Here is a 22,688-nt window from a genome sequence, read left to right on the forward strand (position 1 = left end):
AGACATAGTTATAATTATTCATAAAATTTTTTCAAGAACTAAGAAATGCCACGAGCATCCAAAATTCAGAAAAAGATTTTATTAATTAATTACCTGACATACTTCTATAAATATACCTTCTTAGGTTTTTAAAAAAAAGATTTTATTTATTTATTTGAGAGAGAGAGAGCAGAAGCCGGTGGAGCCCCGGGTAGAGGGAGAGGGAGAAGGGAGCCGGACACAGGACTCGATACCAGGACCCCGAGCCTAGGGCAGATGCTTCACCGACTGAGCCACCCAGGCACCCCACCTTCTTCGATTTTTGTTCACACACTCTCTATATGTAAGCCATACCTCTTCATAGGACAATAATTTTACCACAACTCTTTGTATAGAGAATACAAATATAATTTGGTCTTTCTCAACCAAAATTGATTGAAATTTGCTTTTTTTTTTAAAGATTTTTTTTTAAGATTTTTAAAGATTTTATTTATTTATTTGACAGACAGAGATCACAAGTAAGCAGAGAGGCAGGCAGAGAGAGAGGGGGAAGCAGGCTCCCTGCTGAGCAGAGAGCCTGATTCAGGGCTCGATCCCAGGACCTGGGATCACGACCTGAGCCAAAGGCAGAGGCTTTAACCCACTAAGCCACCCAGATGCCCCTGAAATTTGCTTTTTATTAAGAGTTTAGAAAACTCGTGAGCCCTTTCACTGCATGTGTGACATTTTTGTGTGCCATTTCCACCGGAACGGCCAACTTTGCCCGCTCAAGATGCATTCGGGGTGCTAGAACACAGAGGGCGCGTGCTGACCCGCCGAAGCCACATGTGTCCTCAGACCCACTGCCAAAGGTCTGTGCTCATCAGACACAGCAATTCTGATATATTTTATTTCATGTGAAAAAATATCAGAGGAAAAAGGAAAAAAGGAATGTCCCATGAGTTTCCAATTATATTCAATTCTATTCACTGCATCATCACATATGTTTCTGATAGAAGAGAAGTCTAGTTTTGCCCAGAAGCTAATGAGAACTAAATCATTCTTTAAAAAATTTTCATGGCTGATGATGGGAAATAGTTTCAATCATTGCTTCTCCTCCAAACCTCGCTTCCTTCTGATACCAGCAGCACAACACAGCCTTTGGCTCTTTACCTGTGTGTCCAGTAGACTATAAGGGCAAGTAATACATCCATGGAAGTGACTTCAAACCATATTATTCCCCTAACTCCAAACTAAATGTATCCCCAAGTCAGCTTCCCCTTAACCAGATCCCAGGATCACCCACTGCCCCTCCAATACCAGTTATAATAAGGGCGAGTGTGTTGGAGGGGAAACTGGCTGAGTGGTCTCAGCCAATTACTGATAAACTATTTTCCTTTTGCACATTTTACCAAAACAGATGTTGGATACATGGCAATGGGCCCCCTAGCCGGGAGACTGGAGCTCAAAGTTCATTAGCTCCACGGTCAGCCCACATCTGCGCCTGGCTCGGGTCTCTGCTCTGCCCCTGATCAGATGAAAACTCCTAATTTGTCTGGACTTCATTTTCCCTTGGTCAGATGAGGCTACTAATAACAAGAGGTGTCTAATGCAGTTGTTAGGATCTCTACATGAATTCATTCATGAGAAGTGCCATGGTAATACCTGGTACACAGTAAGTATCCAGTAAAGATCAGCTCTCATTATTAAGTGAAGGGTATTAGACTGCAGAGAACCGTATAATATAATTAACTCTTTAGAAAAATCATTCATATACCAACAACAAAGACATTAAGCAGACACAATTGTCAAATATTAATTAAAAATGATTTTCCAAGGACAGCAAGAGCATTACCCAGTGTACTTGGAAACAATGAAACTACTTATAAAAATTATACGTTGAGGGGCAGCTGGCTGGTTCAGCTGGTGGAGCGTGTGACTCTTGATCTCAGGGCTGTGAGTTCGAGCCCCACACTGGGTGTTGAGATTACTTAAAAATAAATTTTTAAAAAAATCATACTTTGAGAAATTTAAGTCATATCAAACTGACTCCCATCTCCCATCTCACTGTGTCTGAACTGGGGGACGGGTGATTTGTTCCACTATTATATTACAGGGGGAAGAAGGATATGTCTTTTCTAGTATTAATTATTCTAAATGGTCTGTTATATTGCCTTCCCTAGGAAGCATATAACGTTTCCGTTCCCAGAAATCAAGATTTCGAAATATCTTCCAAAGCAAAGCAAACAAAATGGAAAACAAATCTTAACAATGATTTCATTCATGGAACTCTTTTTATTGCTAATAAAATCAAGGAATAGTACAAACCTTTTCAGACTACACACACCCTTTGTTGTACCTTAAAAATGTAGATATTTGCTAAAATATACACGGAATTACTGCACACAAAAATATTTAAGTGAGAAAACCTAAGAGATTTTACAGCCAAACTTGACACAGAGGCCATTACAAAAATAAATATGTGATCTCTCAAAGTCATAAATTCATATTCTGGAAGATGTTCCTGACAGGAAGGATCAGAATAAATTGAGGAGGTAGAAATATTTTCTGTCAGTAGCAAGCCATAAAAATGCCAAAAGCACGGCAGTGGGGAAGCTTTTAAAAATAAACAGAGATCATTGTGGAACCATACATCTGCTTAAAGCAAACCAGATTACCATCATTATTTTATTAGAGATTAGTTTTTGAAACATCTTGAATGTGAACACTTGAATTGGAACGACTAGGATCCTTTCTTAGAGCCCCTGTGAATATGCCCCTCCCTTTGAAAACAAAGGAATCATTGTTCTCTGTTCTTTTTTTTTTTTAATTTTTAAAAATTTTTTTATTTGACAGACAGAGATCACAAGTAGGCAGAGAGGCAGGCAGAGAGAGAGGAGGAAGCAGGCTCCCCGCTGAGCAGAGAGCCTGATGCAGGCTCGATCCCAAGACCCTAAGATCATGACCTGAGCTGAAGGCAGAGGTTTAACCTGCTGAGCCACCCAGGCGCCCCTGCTCTCTGTTCTGATTCGTGGCTTCTCAGTATCAACTTGCTTCTAGGTTGCACCCTACAAAGGCAGAGAAAATGTCATTGGCCTAAAGAATCTAAATCGTAAGGGGTGAAAAGCAGCATTTGTGAGGGCTCAGGTATGAGACAGAAAAATCCTGGCAGTTATCTTATTTTTCATGAAGAAACCAGAGCTGAGCTTTGCCAAGCAGACAGCTATGAGCTCACTGGTCTGAAATAATTACTCATTGAGACTTTTCCCCAGGACAGAAGTAATGGGTTTATGCAGCAAGCATAGCTTGAATATTGGTTTATGGGGTTTTTCTTTATTAAATCAGTCATCAGTACCCTTGGTACTTGGGCCTCACAAAGTTTTCGGTTACATTAATGGACAAAGTAGGAGATTAAAAAGAAAATAAATATTCAACCAAAGCAGATTGTTTTTAATTCCCATTCTTTATGTCTGGTGATCTCATTCCTGACTTGGGAGATAAAGAAGTCAAAGCCTCCAACAACTGGAACTGACAGAAGAGTTGTTAAGGGTTTAACATCCCACAGTTGATACTTGGAAATTAAGCGTATATTGAAGCAAACCCAAAACAAATTGCTCTGTTTAGCCCAGAGCTGATCTGAGAAATGTTCTTTTCAATCAAGATGAGATGGACTATGATGTTAGCTGAGGGACCGGGGATATCAAATGTGGACTGTGTTCAAATGATTTCTGTGGAAAGGTACAGAGCAAGATCTAGAACACTGATCTATATTTTTTGCAAATTTCTGCTTCATATCTAAAGAAAACAAATCGAAATACAGAAAATAATTCACCTAAAACTCAGGGATGTAATGTTAGCAGGTCCTTTCAACACCCATAGCCTGTTGTAAGAGACGAATGCAGATCTGATGATGTCTAGCACTTACTCGCTTTCTAGAATCTTGGGATGGCTGTATAGAATGTCCTCATTTCTTGTTAGAATCGCATGTTTTGTTTAGTCTTATTTTGTTATTTTCAAGTAAAGCACTTTCATTTTGGCCCTCTGAACCCTGTTAGTGGATGGCATTTCCACTGATGACAATAGAGGGGAGAGAAAGTCTTTTGAGAACATTCCACTGTGAAATCAGGATGCAGGAGAGGCTGAAGTAAGGAATTTGCTGACATTTTAATTTACTGACCTTTCACAACACTCAGAGACTGGTAGTACAAATAATACTTATTTCCACTAACTAGTGGCACTTCAACTGTGTAGTTAAACTGATCAATAAGAATTAAAATAAAAGCATGTTACGCTTTTGTTGATGATATTGAAAACTGACCCTATTTCCCCCAAGAAGAAGCTCAAAGAACAGAGCGCCATTCAGAAAGCAAAATGGACATATGTCCAAAAGAGACTAGCTACACCAGCCTTGTTTGCTCTCTTCCAACAAGTGAAATCTTTTCTTAGAAACCTGACTGGTTACCTTTTGGTCCTCTTTCCTCCCCTCTCTACCATCTTGACAAGGTAGGTCCCCATCATTCAGACCTCAGCTCAAATATCACCTTCCCCAAAAGCCCTTCTCCCCATCTTCTGTACTTGTCTATCATCACTGTCCCCCAGTACAACACAAGCTCCACGGGAGCAGAGTCTCTATCCACAGCACCTTTAACAATGTTGTTCATTGTGTTCTTAGACTGTAACGGTCAGGAGTTGATGACATTCTTACTTGGAGTCTCTCAAGAGCTCCTACTGAGATGGCATCTGAAAGCCAGACTGGGCTCTATAGAAGATACGCTTCCTACGTAGATCACTCTCATGGAGGCAAGGTGGTGCTGGCTGTTGGTTACAGGTCTTAGTTCCTCCTCCCATGAGAAGCCCATGGGCTTCTCTTCAGGACTTTTTCAATGCCCTCAAGGCATGGAGTAAGCAATCCATGAGACCATGACAGAAATTGCAACACCTTTTATGACTGGTCTTTGAAAGGCACACTCAACTGCCAACAGTACTTTTGATCACCTGATTCAACATGGGGAAAAATCTCAAAGGGTTGACTACCCAGAGGCAAAGATCATTTGGGGCCATCATGGAGCTTGGTTACCATCCTACTGGTTACAGTTTACTATTGAAAAAGCAGGACTTTAGGAGTGCCTGGGTGGCTCAGTCGGTTAAGCACCTACCTTCAGCTCAGGTCATGAACCCGGGGCCCCTCCTGTCTGTTTGTGCTCATTCTCTCCCTCTCTCTCTCAAATAAATAAAATCTTAAAAAAAAAAAAAAAAAGCAGGCCTTTAAAGGTAAGAAAATATCCATGGACCTTGTATTTTTACATAAGACTTCGATTCTGAAAATATTTTTTAAAGACATAATCACAGTTTTCTACTTTTCTATGGAGCCTGGAGAAAGTATGTATTTCTTCTCAGTGACAGGATTAAATGAAAAGAATCATAAAATAACAACTGCTGTTCCTCTCACTTTTCATTTCATAGCAGGTTACTGGGTTTTGTTTTATGGTCTTCTTGGTTGTGGATAGGCAGCACTCGAGCTCTTTGAAATGTAAAAGCAAGAGGAAGGCCAAGTTCAAATTAAGTTGGGAAGAGTTCAAACAAGTCTTTGGAAGCAGGTCCCCAGACAGGATCTGCAGCCCATGTCTCTTCTGAGACAATGACATACGTGATTCTTCTACCAAAGAAGAACGGTTGATTGTTCAGAGGTCTGGAAACCATAGTATATTATTCTACCACTGTAAAACTGCAGACTGTAGCCATGTGTAACCTTGGTCTTCTTGGGGATCAAAGGCCAAGGAAGGGAAACATTTTTTTAAAAGTTCCTCAAAACAAGGGATGCCTGGGTGGCTCAGTTGGTTGGACGACTGCCTTCGGCTCAGGTCATGATCCCGGAGTCCCGGGATCGAGTCCCGCATCAGGCTCCCAGCTGCATGGGGAGTCTGCTTCTCCCTCTGACCTTCTCCTCGCTCATGCTCTCTCTCACTGTCTCTCTCTCAAATAAATAAATAAAATCTTAAAAAAAAAAAAAAGTTCCTCAAAACAAGACTTAACCTGTCTGGATTCTGTAAAGTCCTAATCATTTTTTATAGCGTATATGAAGAATAGCTTCTCTTAGTTCTTTCAGATAAGATACCTGAATTTCTAGCACCGCCAACCCTATCCATAAATAAACAAGAGCAATCAGTCCATAAATAAACAAAAACTTATCAAGAAAAATGCCTCTTTGAAAAAATAAAAATGAGATAATTGGAAAGAATTGGAAAAGAGACAATGGAATGAAATCCACAATGAGTCAGAGTAAGAGTAAAAGCAGTGAGGCTTAATTAGAATGAGAACTCCAAAAATCTACTACAGAGAAATGGTTTCAGAAGGTGAAACACAGACTCTGGTTTATTTATCTGCTGCTCCTTTGACATCCAAAAGATTAACTATTCCCTTTAGGGAAACTATTTGCTTTCTAGTTCAAAGCTACAGAATGTCAACGCAATTTCTTTTCTTTTCTCTCTCTCTTTTTTTTTTAAGATTTTATTTATTTATTTGACAGACAGAGATCATAAGTAGGCAGAGAGGTAGGCAGAGAGAGGGGGGAAGCAGGCTCCCCGCTGAGCAGAGAGCCCGATTCGGGGCTTGATTCCAGGACCCTGGGATCATGACTGGAGCTGAAGGCAGAGGCTTTAACCCACTGAGCCACCCAGGGGCCCCACTGCAATTTATTTTCTAAAACTTGACAGCTGATACACAGATTAGGGGAGGCAACACCAAACCTTGGATACGTTATTACACAGAAGAGAAGCTTCAAAATCCATTTGACTTCAGGGCAGAAACTCTTTGACCCTCTGTCCCTTAAAATCACATTTACTGTTTTATCAGAAAAAACACTTCTTAGGGCACTGTATGCTACCAGGCTGAGCCCCGGTATTACGGAAGTATCCTAGGAGAGACAGAGACTCCAAACAGTGGGCCCTAGACTGTGGGCAATGGAGGCAGCCAGACGAGTAGCTAAAATCAGAGAGACCTGAGAAAGACCACCAAAGAGCCATGCTTTCTTAAGATAATTCTGATACAGTGGAAGGCGTTGTTTTTTATTTGCTGGTTACAGCTCAGAAAAGAGCTCGATTTTAGAAACTGAACCCCAAGAATATCAAGTCAAAGAATCACCACTAGGAATCATCTTTGGGGGGGAAAAAAAGAATTTTTGCTTTATTTTGTCTTTCTGTAGCATATAATTTCAAAATCAGGAGACAAGGGATTCAGCCTCTCCCGTGTCTACTCCCTTCACTTATTCTGGGGCCCCTAAACTCTAGCAGCAGTAGCAGGGAAGGACAAAGCCCGACCTGGCTTCATGTTACAGGCGGCTTTCAGGGGCACTCATGTTCCTGACCTCTGAAGGCATCAATGCAGACCAATCTTCAGCATCTCTACTGTATAATGACACCACTGTGCAGTAAAGCTTCTCCCTGGGGAAGGGCTAACACTTCCGTGCAATAATCCAGTAGTCTGGTGAAACTTGGCCTTCAACCGGCAGGTTCTCCCAATGTCCAGGTTGTGCACATAAGCACTTTCCTCACACGATAGAGCAAAACACACAGGCTCATAGCCTGGCCAGAGGCTTCTGCAAGAATAAATGCGTATCGTTTCCCATCATGACGGAAAATGTTAAACTCCCATTTTCGCCTTTTCCAAAACCAGGGCAACTTCCAGGGCAAACTTACATTTACTTCTTTTTGCAGGCATGAGAAAAGGCAAATTTAATGAAGCATTTGCAGTGTGGGTACTCGTGTTGCAAACACTCTACCCTAAGCGCTGATTTTCTTCGTGTTCAGGTTAGGAACCATCTCTTCTGACGGTAATTTTCTGGGTTCCTTTCCTTCTTATCACACTCCTTATTTTGGCTGTTGTTGTTCATAATGGGATGATATTTTCTTTTGGATGAGAGATTATATTAGTCAAAGTTCTCATATACATATGAGAGAGAGATTTTTAAGGAATTGGCTCACAGTTCCTGGCAATGGTGGAGATTGGCAAGTTCAAAGTCCATGTGGTGGGCCAGCAGGCTGGAGATCCAGGGAGGAGCCGATGTTGCAGTTCAAGTCCAGACTCAGTTTAATAGCAAGCACAATTTCTTCTTGGTCGAGGCGGTCAGTCTCTTGTTCTCTTTGTACCTTCAACTGATTGCACGAGGCCCACCCACATTATGGAAGGCAACTTTTACTCAAAGTTCACTGATTTAAACGTAAATCTCATCTAAAAACAGCCTCTTAGAAACATCCAGAATAATGTTTGACTACCTGCCTGGGCACCATGGCCCAGCCACGTTGATATATAAAATTAGCCATCGCGAAGGGCAAACATTTTTTTTTTAACTTTATAATTTCATGTAGCAACAAACCATTAGTCTGTGCACCAAGGATATGAATCATGGATAAGTCAAAACTACTGAATAAGTAAAATACAAGTACAAATAAAGAAATGAAGGCCCAAATGGCATCCCCAATAATAATTCGTCAACAGAGGAAGTTATTTCTTTTTACGTGGCGTCAGTGGTGTTGGTCAAATACCTAGCACGCTGCAGTTAGAAAAGCTTTTTAAGTTCAGCCCATCCAGAACTTATTGTATAGATGAAGAGACCAAGGCAAGGCAAAGAATTCGAGAAAAATCTGAAAATATGGTGGAGCATAGCACAGAGGGCACAAGAGAGCAAACAGCTAAGAGGCCAGATCCCACTGCTGTTGGAACACCCTGTGTGGAAGGTACCAGAATACCTTCCAACTCATTTTCTGAGCCGAGATACAAATTACCCTCTGTTGTCTGAACAACAAGGGTGTGCTGGTGGATTGTACCAAACAGACCTGGTTATCAAAAACTGGCCTTGGTATATCCAAAATACAGATAATCCCATCACGGGTAACTGAGAGTCCAACTACTGTCTTTATTTTGATAAGATGCACAGGAAAAGGAGGGTTTGGCCTTTCCCATGCCACCATCAGCAAAGACTGGCCAGTGTGCCTGGGGTTCCATGCTTCCCAGAAGGACCCTTCATAATCTGCCTTTCGTGGGGAGGGGGCGTCCAGTCAATCTTGGTGAGTTACTGTCCTTTCCTCTTCAGACAGATGCTGGCACTTCTTCAGTTCACCAGGGTTGGCACAGGCCTTAGGAAAAGCTATTAAGATTCAGCACCATTATCAAAGGGGACTTGGTGGAATCTAATCTTCTTGGGAGACAGAAGGCTGGCCCAGAAGTGGGGCTGTAATCTTCAGACACCTGCTGGTGCTGCTGCCATCTGATGCCTAAGAAATGAGGATCCACGTTGTCTGATGCCCAGACGAGGCTTTGAAGCTGAGTCAAGGCCACAGGACAAAGGCGGCACTGTTTATGCAAATCGAGAAAGAAAAGAAGCAAAAATCCAAAGCCACTGAAAGTAACATCAGAAATTCAATACCCAGAGATGATTAGAAGCTCTGCACCAGCATGAAACAGAGCGCCTAAAAGCAGAGCTGGGCAACACACCAGAACACATACCGCGGGAAGGAATTCTGAGTGGCTGGAGTTTGGCAAGATGTGCTTAGAAGCCTTGATAGACGAGGCTCCCTTAGCCAAGGGGCAGCATCTGTGCGCCACAGGCAGGAAGCCCTGGGCTGCGGCTGCCCCTGCACCTGGTGCACGCAGTCCCTTCGTGAGAAGCTCCAGTTTGTGCCCCCGCAAAGCCCGCCCTCTTGTTGCCATCCCTTGGCAGTTCGGTCACCCCGTAGCACCTGTCTTCTGCAGGAGACCACACTCTCAGTGAACACCATTGTGCACACTATACAACAGCCTGAAATACAATGAGCTTCTGAGAAGACTTCCATTCTTGCCTTTTAGGCCACTCCCAAAAGATCTGAGTTTAGGCAGCAGGTCCAGGAAGCGCCAATCATGCAGAGTTACTATTCACGAAAGCTCTCCAGATATGGTGACTCCCATGAAGGGCACACTACTGTCAGATCGGGAAGGCACTCCAGAGAACATCTCAGCCAAAGGTTCTCAAGCCTGGCCGCACAGTGCCACCCACCTGGAAAGTTTTTAAAATATGTCACTTGCCCTGATCCTACCCCAGATGTTCAGACTTGAAAGGTTTGGGGGTGGGGCTGGGGCATCAGTGTCTTTTCAACCTTCATCAGATGATTCCAATAAGCAGCCACAGTTGTGAAACGCAACTGTAGCACGCTCCTCTTTTGTTCCAGGAGAGGAAACTGAGGCCCAGAGAGAATAATGGGCTTGTACAAAATGACACAGTGCAAGGAATGCCTCCAGCCCTTTCATGAGACAACACAAAAAACAAAACGATGCTATCTGCACACTGTGGGGAAAATGAATGAGCTGCTCTGAGCTGGGGGCAACTGTCCTGGAGACACCCAGGTACGCCAGACCTCACCTTTCTCCCCAGGTGGCTGTTGTTTCTTGGTGGGAGGCACTCAACAATGGAACACAGATCACATCCTTGAGAAGAAAAAGTACTGAAAAAATAAAGTGGATGCATAATTTGAGAACTTTTATTATGGAATTTTTCATAGACCTGTCACCAAAAGGGCACGGTAAAGCTAGGATATGGAACAGTAGATTTAGCAACTGAGCTGTGATCGATCCCAGAGAAGGCTGCCCTTGGGTGCACTTGGAATAACGCAACTATACCAAGTTAAAACGTAACTTTGGGAGAGCGCCGAATCCTAACCACTAGACAACCAGGGAGGTTAGAACGTACCTTTGGGAAGCAGCAACCAACTCAGCACAATCCTTTGTACGGCAGACTAGAAGAGCGTGAATTCCCAAAAAGCTAAATTTTGATTCCATAAGTAATGAAGACCCCGGGCTTAGGGACTTTATAATATCATGTAATTAAGGCCAATCTGCCAACTATTAGCCCAGGCTAATTTAATAGACTGTTTATATTTTTCACAAATGAGGGGAGGAGGTTTTCATGACGTGCCAAAGAGAAAATCAAAGGTAAGAGAATTAATTACAAGCAACAAAGGAACCAAGCCTTGGGAATATGAGGACTGAAAGGTTCGACATTTTTTATTTAAAAGACAACCCATTGATTTGATTTGCCTCCACTCTATTAAGAGACATTCATCCCTAGATGTCTTTTCTTCTGTGAAACTAAATGCTTGATGAACCCAAGATGGGAGATTCACTGAACAAAGAAAAGGATTTGAAGGAGGGTCATTTGATACTGTGCCCCAGGGCAAGGCACTCCACAGAGTGGGCAGGTTGGGGCACCGCCTTTAAAACACAAAACAAAACATAACTTGTTTAAAAATAGCCACTGTTGGAAGGAGGGAGAACACACGCACGTCACTCAATAAAAAACACGAAGGACGCATACTTGGCAGAGCTGCCCCGTACCTAACTACTTCTCTTATTAAGAAAACCCTTGGCCTTCTTGATTGCTTAAGCAACTGGATCCCGAGTTTCGAAGATCCCATAGTACACCAACTTCCCAAGTTCTGAAAATCCCATGGCCTGTGCCTTAAATGGATACACAGCTTTCAGCCCTTTCATGAGCCCCCATTCCTCCCTCCATTCCTCCCACAGCCTTCTGGGAGCTCAGCCCTTGCAATTCCCAAACCCACAGGTACATCCAAATCATTCATATACGTGTTTAAGATACAGATTCCAGGCCTTTCCCAAGGCCAACTGATTGAATGTGGTTGAAGAGCGGCCCAGAAACCCATGTAACTAATAAAAGTTGTAGGTGTTTTGGCCTCTAAGCCAGTATTTAGGAACCACTAGTTGAAGTTCAGCAGCCTTCAACCAAAAGGTCTGCAAAACGGTGATGAGGACCATGTCCACTCATGGCCAATGAACTTGACTGATGGGGTGAGCCACTTTTAGGCTACCTCAACTACTAATTTCAACATGATCACCTGGACTTATCCACATAGAGAATCTGTGATGGCCAAATAAATAAAAGGAGGTGCATAATATTTTTTAGTCCATGGCTTTATAAATTCATAGTTTATCTCAATAAAGAAAAATTTCTAGGATGGAAATCAATGTGCCCAATCCATCTTGAAGTCTAGCAAGACTGAGAAAAGGCAGATTTTTAAGTTTCTAAAATATTTTAGTATGCTGGCTGTTTCGAGCCTTCCATGCCAGCTCCACGGAAGCCATCTGAAACCCCAGACACGGTCTGACGGTCTGAATGTTCTCGCACCCCCCACCCCCGCCCGTGCTTCCAACAGAGGGAATGCAGGACTGTGGGGGCTGCATTAAGCTTACTGTTCAACGGTGTGGTGATGACATGAAATATCCTGATTCCACTTGGCAGTAACTTTCCCCTATCTTGGCGGATCTCAGCCGTAATCACTGTGGTGTGTGGAGCTTGAACAGATTATGGGGCTGGCTGGAAACCAAGAAACTGAAAAGCAGTTCAGTGGTCCAGCAAGGGGCTCTGTGTTAGGAACGTCACAGCTGCAAAAGTCCACAACCACATTTCTCACACGTATCCCAGGAATTTAAGTTCCAGCCTTAGTCCCCAGAAAATGTTGCCTTTCCCAAGACCCTGAAAAGCAGCAATTTCTCACTTGACATGACTTTTTAGGGAAAAAATGCCAAATGATGTACATTCATTATATCCCCCTTTTCAGAATCCTCTCTAGTCCTATGAGAATGGGAAGCTTGCCATAGCCCACCCCCTCCTCACCTCCAAAATATATACAGTCACTTTTTGAAAGAATGGGGAATGGAAAGAGAGAGTCCTGTTTCCCTGTTGTCTAAAATATGGGCACTTTTAGCTACCTTCATGGTTTTCTTGGACTTGACCACTGTTGTCGTCTGTAAAGACTTAGGCTGCCGTAAGAACATACCACAAACTGGGTGGCTTATGAACAGTAGCTTTTTCAAAGCTCTGGGAGCTAGAAGTCCAAGATCAGGATACCAGCATGGTTAGGTTCCTGGCGAAGACCCTGTTTGAGGACGCAGTCTTTTCTCTGGGTCCTCACATGGTAGAAGAGGTAACCTGTCTGGAGCCTCTTGTCCCAAGGGCACTAATCCCATTCATGAAAGCTCCTCCCATAAGACTTAGGCAGCTCCCAAAGGCCCCACTTCCTAATACCATCATCTTTGGGGGTCAGGATTTCAACACATGGATTTTGAGGCAGGAAGCGGGGATTGGAGCAGAAACAGTGAGACCACGGCAACAGCCAAAGTGGCAGAAGTTGCCACGGACAAGCCTGACAAGTCCTTCAACAGACATTTAAGTAATTCAACCTAGAGGGTAAAGAATGCTTCCCATGCAGCCAATGGGTCATCATTTAACCCAGGTCCTCATGAGAATGCTTTAACACCAGACCTCACCCCACACTCATTCCCCCTCCCCTGACATATTTTTAGGGCATATGCAGCCCAGGATCATTACTTATATTATTATTTATATTTCCAAAATGTACATCTTCTCAGGGGTCTTGAATCCATGAATCAGAAATGCTGGGGGGGGGGTGGAAGGGGTTATTTTTCATTATGTTTGCAGAGGAAGAAATCCCATCGGCTAAACCAACAAGTCAGGGACAGCCCTCAGCTTGATGAATTTGACAAACGACAAAAATATAATAGCAATTGTCTCGGTTAAATGAGATGTGTTGCGAAGTCATAAGTTCAGCCCTGGCAGGATGTCATGAAGTTATTATTGGAAGTCTAAGTCTGAAAAGATTACTGTATGTGCTCCTAGAGAGGAAAAGAAATGCCCTCCAGACAGAGCTAAGGTCTAATTCATGCAAGAGGCTTGGCTAATGTCACCAACCACAAACGCTGCATTTTCATGGATCTGAAAGGCAGCATGTTCCAGTGAATTAATTAGAACCACTCTATTTATATTCTGCATGGCTTTTCAATTATTACCTATAATGGGATTCTTTTTTTCCTTTTATGAACACTAACACACAGTTTTTTCTACCAGAGGAATGGAGAGCTGAGGGAAAAGTAACATGATCTTTTACCACTAGGTCATTCGCTGGCAGCTTGCCAAGCCTGCTCATTCTAGAAGGGTCGAGTCTTAGGGCTCCTGAGGATCTGAGCAAGGGTCACCACCCAAATTTCTACAAGGGCCAGGCAAGCCACGTCAAAGAGCCAGACAGTGGTGGGTAATATTACTGCACAGAGGATGGGCCTGATGGGGACGTGACCACCTGGGCAAAGGTCAGGGGACAGTGGCGACTCACTGTTGTGTGCAAATGCACGCCTGGCAAGGCAGGGGCTGATGCCACAGGCTTGTTCAGTTTGTGCAAAGTTATCCAGCTAGACATTTCGGATATAAGCACTCTGGGGATGTCTATTAGCCTTCATTTAAAGAAAGAAAGAAAAAAAAAAAAGCTTGTTTTGTTTTTAAATGGGCTTAGGACCAGATTTTCTAGGGCCCAGAGACACAAGGACAAGAGAACAGGATGAGTGTAACGTAGGAAGTGTTCAGAGTAACAACCTGGAATGGGTGTTGTGTTAAACTGGCTTTTACTGAGCCACCCAGGGCATGGGGAGAGGTGGGCTGGCAGAGTTTTAGAAAGTGGGATTAGAGACCGAGATTTTAAATCGTCACACTTAGGCAGAACAGGATATATAAAACACTCATTTGGGTTGACATTAAAAGAACATATGTCCATGCTCAGAAACTTTCTAGGAGAATGTACAAGGAGCTGTCAACGTTGGTTGTCTCTGGAAGGTGGCATAGAGTAGAAGGGAGATTTACTTTTTATCATGTTTCTATTCATCCTGTTTGAATCTTTACTATGGGAGGATATTACTATTTCAGTTGAAAAGAGAAAAAAATCAGGAAAGTTCTTGTAATTAAATTACTATTAAATAAATCTATGAAATCCCCAAGGGATTTCAACATTTTTTAAATCAGCAATTTTTGATGTGTCCACAGTGTAAGTGCAGTTAAATGAACAAATTACTCCTTTGAGAATAAAGATGTCAAGACATATACAACAGACATATTTCACAATTCTTGATGAATAATAACTATGATTTAAACATATATAGTGAACTTCAGAATATGGTAACTGTGGAATAGAGAGCAAACAACCATGTTACAGGCTAATCAAATTCTTTAAATATTATTTACTTGAGAGAGAGAGTTGGGAGAGGGGCAGAAGGAAAGGGAGAGAGAGAGTCTTAAACAGACTCCAAGGTGATCACAGAGTCCCACTCAGGGCTCGACCCCATGACCCTGAGATCATGACCTGAGCCAAAACCAAGCATCATACGCTTAACTGAATGCACTACATAGGTGCCCCTAATTAATGTTTTTCAGGAAGACAGTGCCACACACTGATATGACCCAAGTGTACACTTAAGGGTTGGACAAAGGGCCGGGGCACAGCCAGCAGCCTCCCTGGTTACAAAGCTTCCGACGTTCATTCCTCTGACCACGAGAGACAGTCAAGGGAGAAGCCTACTTATGCACCTGGAGCCACAGAGAAGCTCAGTGGTAGAATCACCTAGAGAAAGTTGCTAAAGACAAATCTGTAAAAACCAAACCCTGCTTGAATAACTGGCATATGCTTTTAAACCATGAGTTATATTTGTTATAAAGTAATCCAGGGGTGCCCGTGTGCCTCAGTTGGTTAAGCACTGATTCTTGATTTCAGCTCTGGTCCCAATCTCAGGGTCATGAGCTCAAGCCCTGCGTCAGACTCCATGCTCAGAGGGGAGCCTCCTTGAAATTCTTTCCTCTCCCTCTGCCACTCCCCAGACTCAAAATAAATAAATAAATAGACTCAATCTTTTAAAAAATCAACATTAAACAGCCACACTGGGTTTAAAATCTAGAAATCTGTTATCTCATCCCAAGACTTATTCACTGTATAATATACTAGGGGAAAATCTTTCAATGGTCCTATGTTTTGGGTTCCCCATCCATGGACATCAATTAATAAAATAGAACCAGGGGAATCTAGGCATCCTTTTATCAGTCATTTCAGTTTTTACTCAAAGGAAATACACAATTCTGAAGCTCAGTCATGTTTTGAAATTGAAGGGTGGGGAGATGATTGATAGTTTTTTCCAGCCATTTGGAAGAAGGTTAAGTTTAAAGGTCAACTAAGTCTAAGCCCACTAATTAAAAAGGCTTAAAAACTGAAACTGTTTTACCACTATGCACCCAAGATGTTGTAGCCACCATGCCTATCAATAGTGCTGCCTTATTCATTTGCCACTAACAACACTTGATAAATATCTTTCTTTTGCTATTAGCGGTGATCATAGCAAGTGATCTGCATAATAATTACGTGCAATTCATATATTTAGTCTTACTCTGTACCTATGAAATCCGCCAATATAAAGTCGAGTTTGGTAACTAGAAAGTGGCTAAGCTAAGTGACGAAATTATCAAGACAGCGGAAGGGAACCACTGAGTCCGTTGTGTCATTCAAGCAGAAGGGGCCATTCTTGTTTGGAAGAAACACTGGCACTCTTATCTTCCTAAGTTGGGTCAACTGACAAAAGCAAAAACTAGCGCTAATTGGTCCTTTCTTGATCTTAAACAGACCATCTGTACTCAGTCTGGGACATTAGCTGCTTGGGTCACATCCTTGCTCTACCATGCACTAGCCTTGTGACCTCCCGCAAGTTATTTAAATTCCCTGTGCCTCAGTTGTCTTCTGTGTAAAATGAGAAGAGTCATAACACCTCTCACCCAGGGTTGTTGTCAGGGTTAAATTAGTTCTTTTTTTATATATAATTTTTTTTAATTTTTATAAACATATAATGTATTATTAGCCCCAGGGGTACAGGTCTGTGAATCGCCAGGTTTACACACTTCACAGCACTCAACATAGCACAGACTAAATTAGTTATCTTATCGGAGTGTTTAGATTTCATTAGTAAATGAATGTTAGTTTTCATTTTGCTAATACTTTGTTTTGTTGGAAAGAACATATATTCACAAGGCGAGACCGCCTTGAGAATATATATTGTTTTTTGAATATCTTCATTTGGAAAGAGAAAGGAGATGGGACCAAAAGGAAAAGATGGATAGGAAATAGCAACTCTTGTCTATCTAGTAGCATTTACATGAAAGACATAGTCCATGCGTTATTTCATTTGTCTAAAAACTTGTTTAAAAAAAAAAACAAAACTCTTGGATGTAGGTGTTATTATTGGTCATTTCCAGATGAAGAAGCTAGGCTTGGTTAGAGGTTCACCAATGTGCCCGCAATCACACGGGACATTCAAACCCTAGCATAACTGACTGTAAACTTGGATACGCCCTCCTTGATACTACTAAACTACCAGGCTGGGGGGAAAGAATAAGAAGAAGAAAAAGGAGGTGGAAAAGTGAGGAAAACAGACTAACAGAGAGAAGGGGACCAAAGTTTCATCTAATTTTTCACCCAGGAGCCTAAATGTCTATTCATAGGTATAACATAAGCATTGAATGTCAAGACTGTAATGATAAAATGTAACATTGTTCTTGCTGGTGCTAGAAACTATCACTAGTAGTGGTCTGAAACATTTTGTAAACACACCTACTTTAGTGTGTCTCATTAAACATTCCCCAAAATGCTACTGGCTGAGCACCAAAAAGTGAAGAATAATCCAAGGTAATCTCCCAAACACTACAGCAACAAAGTCATGTGCAAAATGTGGGGATAGGCACCCCAGAACGAGCAGAAGCCCACCAATGTTTATGTCGATGTCAGCAGAAAACAGTCTCTTGATTTAGAAAGCCATACAATGGTTCCCGATGTAGTATGCTACTTTTCAAACCTCTGCCAAATGAAATGCTCAGACTGTTCTATAATTACATGGCAGTTACTGCCTTATGATGGCACAGACTGAGTCCCCACTGTCTTCCCACAGGCAACCATAGGCTCCAAGAGACAAACTGAATGTGTCTTTTGGGTCAAATGTTTTTCTTCATGCCCTGCTCCATTTTTCATTATCATGGCAACTTGGCACTCCTCGCCTTAATCACAGGTTTGGGAAGGGGGATGAGGTCAGCCTTCCCTCTGTTGCTAAGGGCACCGTTCATGGCTCCACTGAAGTAAAGCGCACCCACCGCAGTGCATACGCCACAGGCCAAACGGGTTGCTCTCGGCACAGCTGTGATTCTCATCAACTCGGTGCAGGTTTTAATTAGAACACAAGGAACATCTTAGTTCCTTATCACCGTTATGATATTTGAAGGAGAACTATTCACTCGATGGGGGTTTTGAGATCAGAGTGGTAAATGTGACAGGTTTTCCCTTTGCCTGGTACAAAGTGTCTCTAAAACACAAACTTTCTTTAATTCAATCTAATCCAAATAAACTTAGCGTTAACTGAGATAACCGTACTCAGTCTCTGACAGTAAAATTTTTCAGGGCAATTTATTGATACTGATGGCAAATATGTTCCAGAACTTTCAGTGGGGAAAAAAAATACAGCAATGGGAAATCTGAATGCTCAATGAACCATACCTCTCACTCCTACAGGAAAGAAGTCTTACCAGATGTTCCTCTAGCCAGTGTCAGAGGTAAGCAGATGAACGAGAAGGATGAGTGTGCACTGAGCTTCAGAGAATAGAGTAAATGGAAGTTGGCAGCCCAGGCTCTATATGCCACCTGGTTCTGTTGTGTAAAGTTCTGGGTAGCTAATGCCAGTTTTGACATTGACCATCTTTGAAATTAGTGGATGCTGGCTTCGCAGGTGGATACTCAGTCCGGCATCTCAGAATATTGAGTAGAGCTTGAGACCAAGAGACTAAAAGGAAGTAACTCACAGAAGCTCTTCAAAGCTATAGCATCCTAAATTGAGTTACTGCTTCCTTCTGGAGGATAATATCCCATAACATTCACAGCCAAATACTCGCCTAATGCCAGTCTCGAAGGTAGCAGCTATGGTGGTACAATGCAGTGAACTGGAGATTTGCACTCAGGAAACCTACCTCCTGCTCTACTGCTCCTGCAGGAAACTGGTTAATGTCCCAGTCTCTTCATTTTCCCCTCACTGTTCCCTCTTTCCTTACTTTCCAGGTTTTAGTGAATTCCTATTTGTCTTGCAAGACTGGCTTCTAACTAAGGGTCAGCTGTCCTCAAGAAGGCTTCCATGACCGACCACATAACTGCTCCAATCTAATCTAGAAGTCCTTTGTCACGCCCTTAAACCCTATAAATGCTATTCAGATCACATTACACTGCCCAGTAAAAAGAGCCATATTTGTCTGTGAGAAGTCACACCTTACTCAACTTTTTCTTAGTTGGAACCTGGCATAGTGCCCTAATCTCACAAAAGCTGGTCATTAGGACTGTGTGCTTGCATAACCTCTCTGTGCCTCAATTTTCTCATCTGTAAAAGGGTATAATCACAGTACATACCTAAGAGTGAATATAAATGCTCAGAATAAATACTTAGAATAAATGTGAGCTCTTCTTATTATGTATTTGTGAAATTAGTAAATAAGTGTAATCTTAAGTCAGTTACTTCAGGTACAGTGTCTTCTTCTGTAACATGCAGATAAGTTTATTTCTTTACAGAGTGGTAGTAAGGATCCAATGAGATGACACAGTTAATGAAAGTACTTTGAGAGCTATAGAGGACTAGGTTTAAATGGCCTTTTGGTTATTAGTACCTAATAAATGATATAAGGTTTCTAAACCAGAACTCAAGAGTCTTTAGTGACTAATGCAATGGTGGCTCAAGGCCTGTTCAAACTTTAGTTTTTTCCTAAACTTTGCAACTCTGGCCATAAGGGACAAGGCACAATTGTGCCTTGAACAAGGTTAAGGGAAAATGGATCCCAAAAGTCAATGGAGAACTGGAATACTAACCATCTGAAAAGAACGTCAACATCCACAAAATATTGAACATCCAGAGAACTTAGGATACAGAATCACTGCTAGTTGATTCTGATCATATCACAAAATCCATGGAATTCAAGAGCTGGGAAGTATATTGGTAATCATTTCTTCCAATTCCTTCATTCTACCGATGAGGAAACTGATGTCTATGGGCCCCAAACAACTGACCCAAAGCCACCTACCAAGCGAGCGACGAACAGCTTGCCTCCTAATTTGTAGCCTATAGGTTTAAATTAATTTTGTTTGTATCATGTTGCCACCATATTTTTGTAGGGCGGACTTCAGAGGCAAACTTGGGTTCCAATTCCAGTTTTACCATTTATTAATTCTGTGACTTTAAGGGAGTTCTTGAACGGATTCACAGTTGCTTCATTTGTAAAATAGGGATCCTAGTGTCTCTTTTAAAACTTCATCCTATGATAGAAGAGAGGGTGTCTGTACATCCGGTAGCAAAACCTGTGCTTCCTACCTGCCGCAGCCTTCACGAACTTCCTAGAGTAACTTAAAATGGAACAATGTTCTTTAAAACCAAACAATGCATAAAGACTAAGACCATATTGTAAAACATCTCTCCTGAAGAGAGCATCTAAGAACTGACATTTGTGAAATTTTCTTTGGTATTTAAGTGGTTAAAAAAAAAATCCTTCTTCCTTCTGGTTTAAAAGCTGGCTGCACCCCCGTTCTCCCTTTCCCCATCCCGCGCCCTTCTGCGTGGCAGCAGTCACGTATAACAGGGTCATAGTAAAGCAGTGTATAGCACAGAGCGGCTCTATATCTCGTGTTTGCGCTCTCACCTCCGCACCTCTACCACCAGGTATGGTCAGGCTGCCAATTCCGGCCACTGCCCTACCCTCCTCCCTTCTCTTTCTGCCCAACCGCTGCTCTGAGGATGTGTCTTGTGTGAGGACGGCTGCCTTCATCAACGCAACACGAACTGCTCCGGAGCGAGCTGGGCTCTGTCTTCCTCGGAGGACCAGAGCTCTCTTGTCCCGTTCCCGGCGGCCTACCCCCGCGGCCAGCGTCCACCTCCTCCAACACCGGCCTTTCGGCGGGCCCCCCTGACCACCAACGTCTCGCCCTCTGACACCCGCCTTTCTAAAGGCGCGAGACCTGACCGAGTTCCAGAAGTCGGTGCGGGCGGCCGCCGGTCAGCCGCTGATGTCCCAGCCCTCCCCGCAACAAGCACAGTACCGGGCGCCGGGCTCTATCCCGGGGCGACACAACTTGGCTGTCTGCCTTCTAGAAGGCAGCTCGGTCCCCCCGGGGCACCCCGCGTGCTTTGCCTCTGTGGCGAGGAATGAGCCCCAGGAGGGAGCCCAGGACGCGCACTGCCAAAAGCGCGCGGCGGCGACAGGGCCCGCCTTGGTGGCGCGGTTGAGAAGACACCGTGAGTCCCACCTAACCTCAGACTGAGTCCACACCTCCTCTCCACCCCGACCGCCACCCCTACTCCCTGGGAGAACCAGGAGCCACCATGGCCTCTGAGGTGGGAGAGCATAGCCGGACCCCGGGAAGCCGGGGCGGCTCACACTGGTCGCCACCCAGCCGCTCCGCAGCCCCCCTGCCAGCCACAGTGAGGCTTCCCGGCGCGTCCAGACGACCAGGCGGCGGTGGGCACCCCTATTCCCTCACTCCAGGGCTAGGGGTATGAGGCGGGAAAAAGGAAACCTCGCGAGTTGGAAGGCAGCGCCGCTGGCCCTCTTGCGGGGTCCCCACAAGCCCTTGTCGGGGAAAGGGACGAGGCCACCCCGACCCACAACACCGCCCCCCTCCCCGCACGCCCAGGAGCTCGGGCGGGGCTGGCCATCCCCACGGGCACCCCAGGCGCACGCAGCCCCGCGCGTCCTTCCCCAACGCGACCTCCGGCTCGCATCCGCCCGGGAGCGGCGCGGGGCGTCCGGGGGTGCGCGCCCCCCGCTCCCCGCGTGCCCCACGCTCCCGGGCCGGGCGGCGGCAGCCCGGCGCGCTCACCAGATGGCCATCCTGCTCTTGGGGTAGTCCAGCCGCTCCAGGCAGCCGAGGAAGTGAGGCAGCGCGTGCGCCGCGTTGCGGGCGAGGATGGCCACGAGCACGGTGGGTCTCTGCACCGGCGACTCGGGGAAAACCTCCGGCTCCTCTTCGTCATGCTCCGAGTCGGGCTCCGCGGCGAAGCGCGCCCGGCAGCCGCGGCGGAGCAGAGCGGCGGACAGGAGCAGCAGCGAGCAGGCGAGGGTGGCGGCGCGGCGCGCAGCCATGTTCGCGGCCGCGGCGGGCGGCGGTAGACTGGCGGCCCGAGGGCGCGGAGGCCGGCTGCGAGCGCCGGACGGGGGACGCGGCCGCCGGGTCGGCTGGCGCGCGCGCGCGCTGGCACCGGGCCCTGCAGCTCCCCAGCCTCCGGCCGCCGCCGCCCCCGCCAGGCCCTGAAGCGGGGGCGCACCGAGTACCTGCGGCCGCCGCGCACGCTGGGACTCCGGCTCGCGGACAGCCGCGTGTGGGGGGCTGTCCGTGCCGAGGCCCGCGGAAAGTTCCTCCAGTCCAGGCTCAGCTCCTACAGCTGAGGTCTGTGGCTTCCCCCGGGGCCGCGAGGTGTGGCCGTCTCTGCCAATGAGCGTGTGTGTGTGTGTGTGTGTGTGTGTGTACATAACGGTGCAACTCCGAGAAAATTTATTCTGCTTTTGCAAACCGCAGTCTAAAGCCCTTCACAGTGATGCAATGTATCCAGTTTTGCATAATGCACCTATTGACTGGACGGGTAGAGTTCTAAAATGGAAAGTCACCCAGGTATCCATTACTATGGTAAACATTTTTTTTTTTTTTAACTTCCACAAAGGCAGAGTGTTTGCATTTCCCTATGCACTCAACTCAATTCCTCTTGAAGTTCATCCTTGACTGAGCAGAACCCCATTATGCCAAGCTTGCAGACTTGGAGAATGAGAGTCAGACTGAATCCTTCGCAATTAA

The 22,688-nt window shown here is 44.5% G+C and overlaps 1 protein-coding gene across 1 annotated transcript in view; it reads right to left on the bottom strand.

The window, feature by feature from the left end:
* The window catches only part of COLGALT2 (collagen beta(1-O)galactosyltransferase 2), a 102,293-nt gene extending 80,275 nt beyond the window's left edge, over positions 1–22,018 (bottom strand). Inside the window, exon 1 of the mRNA XM_045074320.1 lies at positions 21,720–22,018. Coding sequence (XP_044930255.1) covers positions 21,720–21,982 — 263 coding nt within the window. The 5' untranslated portion in view covers positions 21,983–22,018. The remainder of the gene's footprint in view (positions 1–21,719) is intronic.
* Positions 22,019–22,688: the final 670 nt, after the last annotated feature.

The sequence above is a fragment of the Mustela putorius genome, unplaced genomic scaffold (genome assembly GCF_011764305.1).
Source record: "Mustela putorius furo isolate JIRA1106 unplaced genomic scaffold, ASM1176430v1.1 tig00537335_pilon_pilon_pilon, whole genome shotgun sequence".
Classification (NCBI taxonomy): Eukaryota; Metazoa; Chordata; class Mammalia; order Carnivora; family Mustelidae; genus Mustela; species Mustela putorius.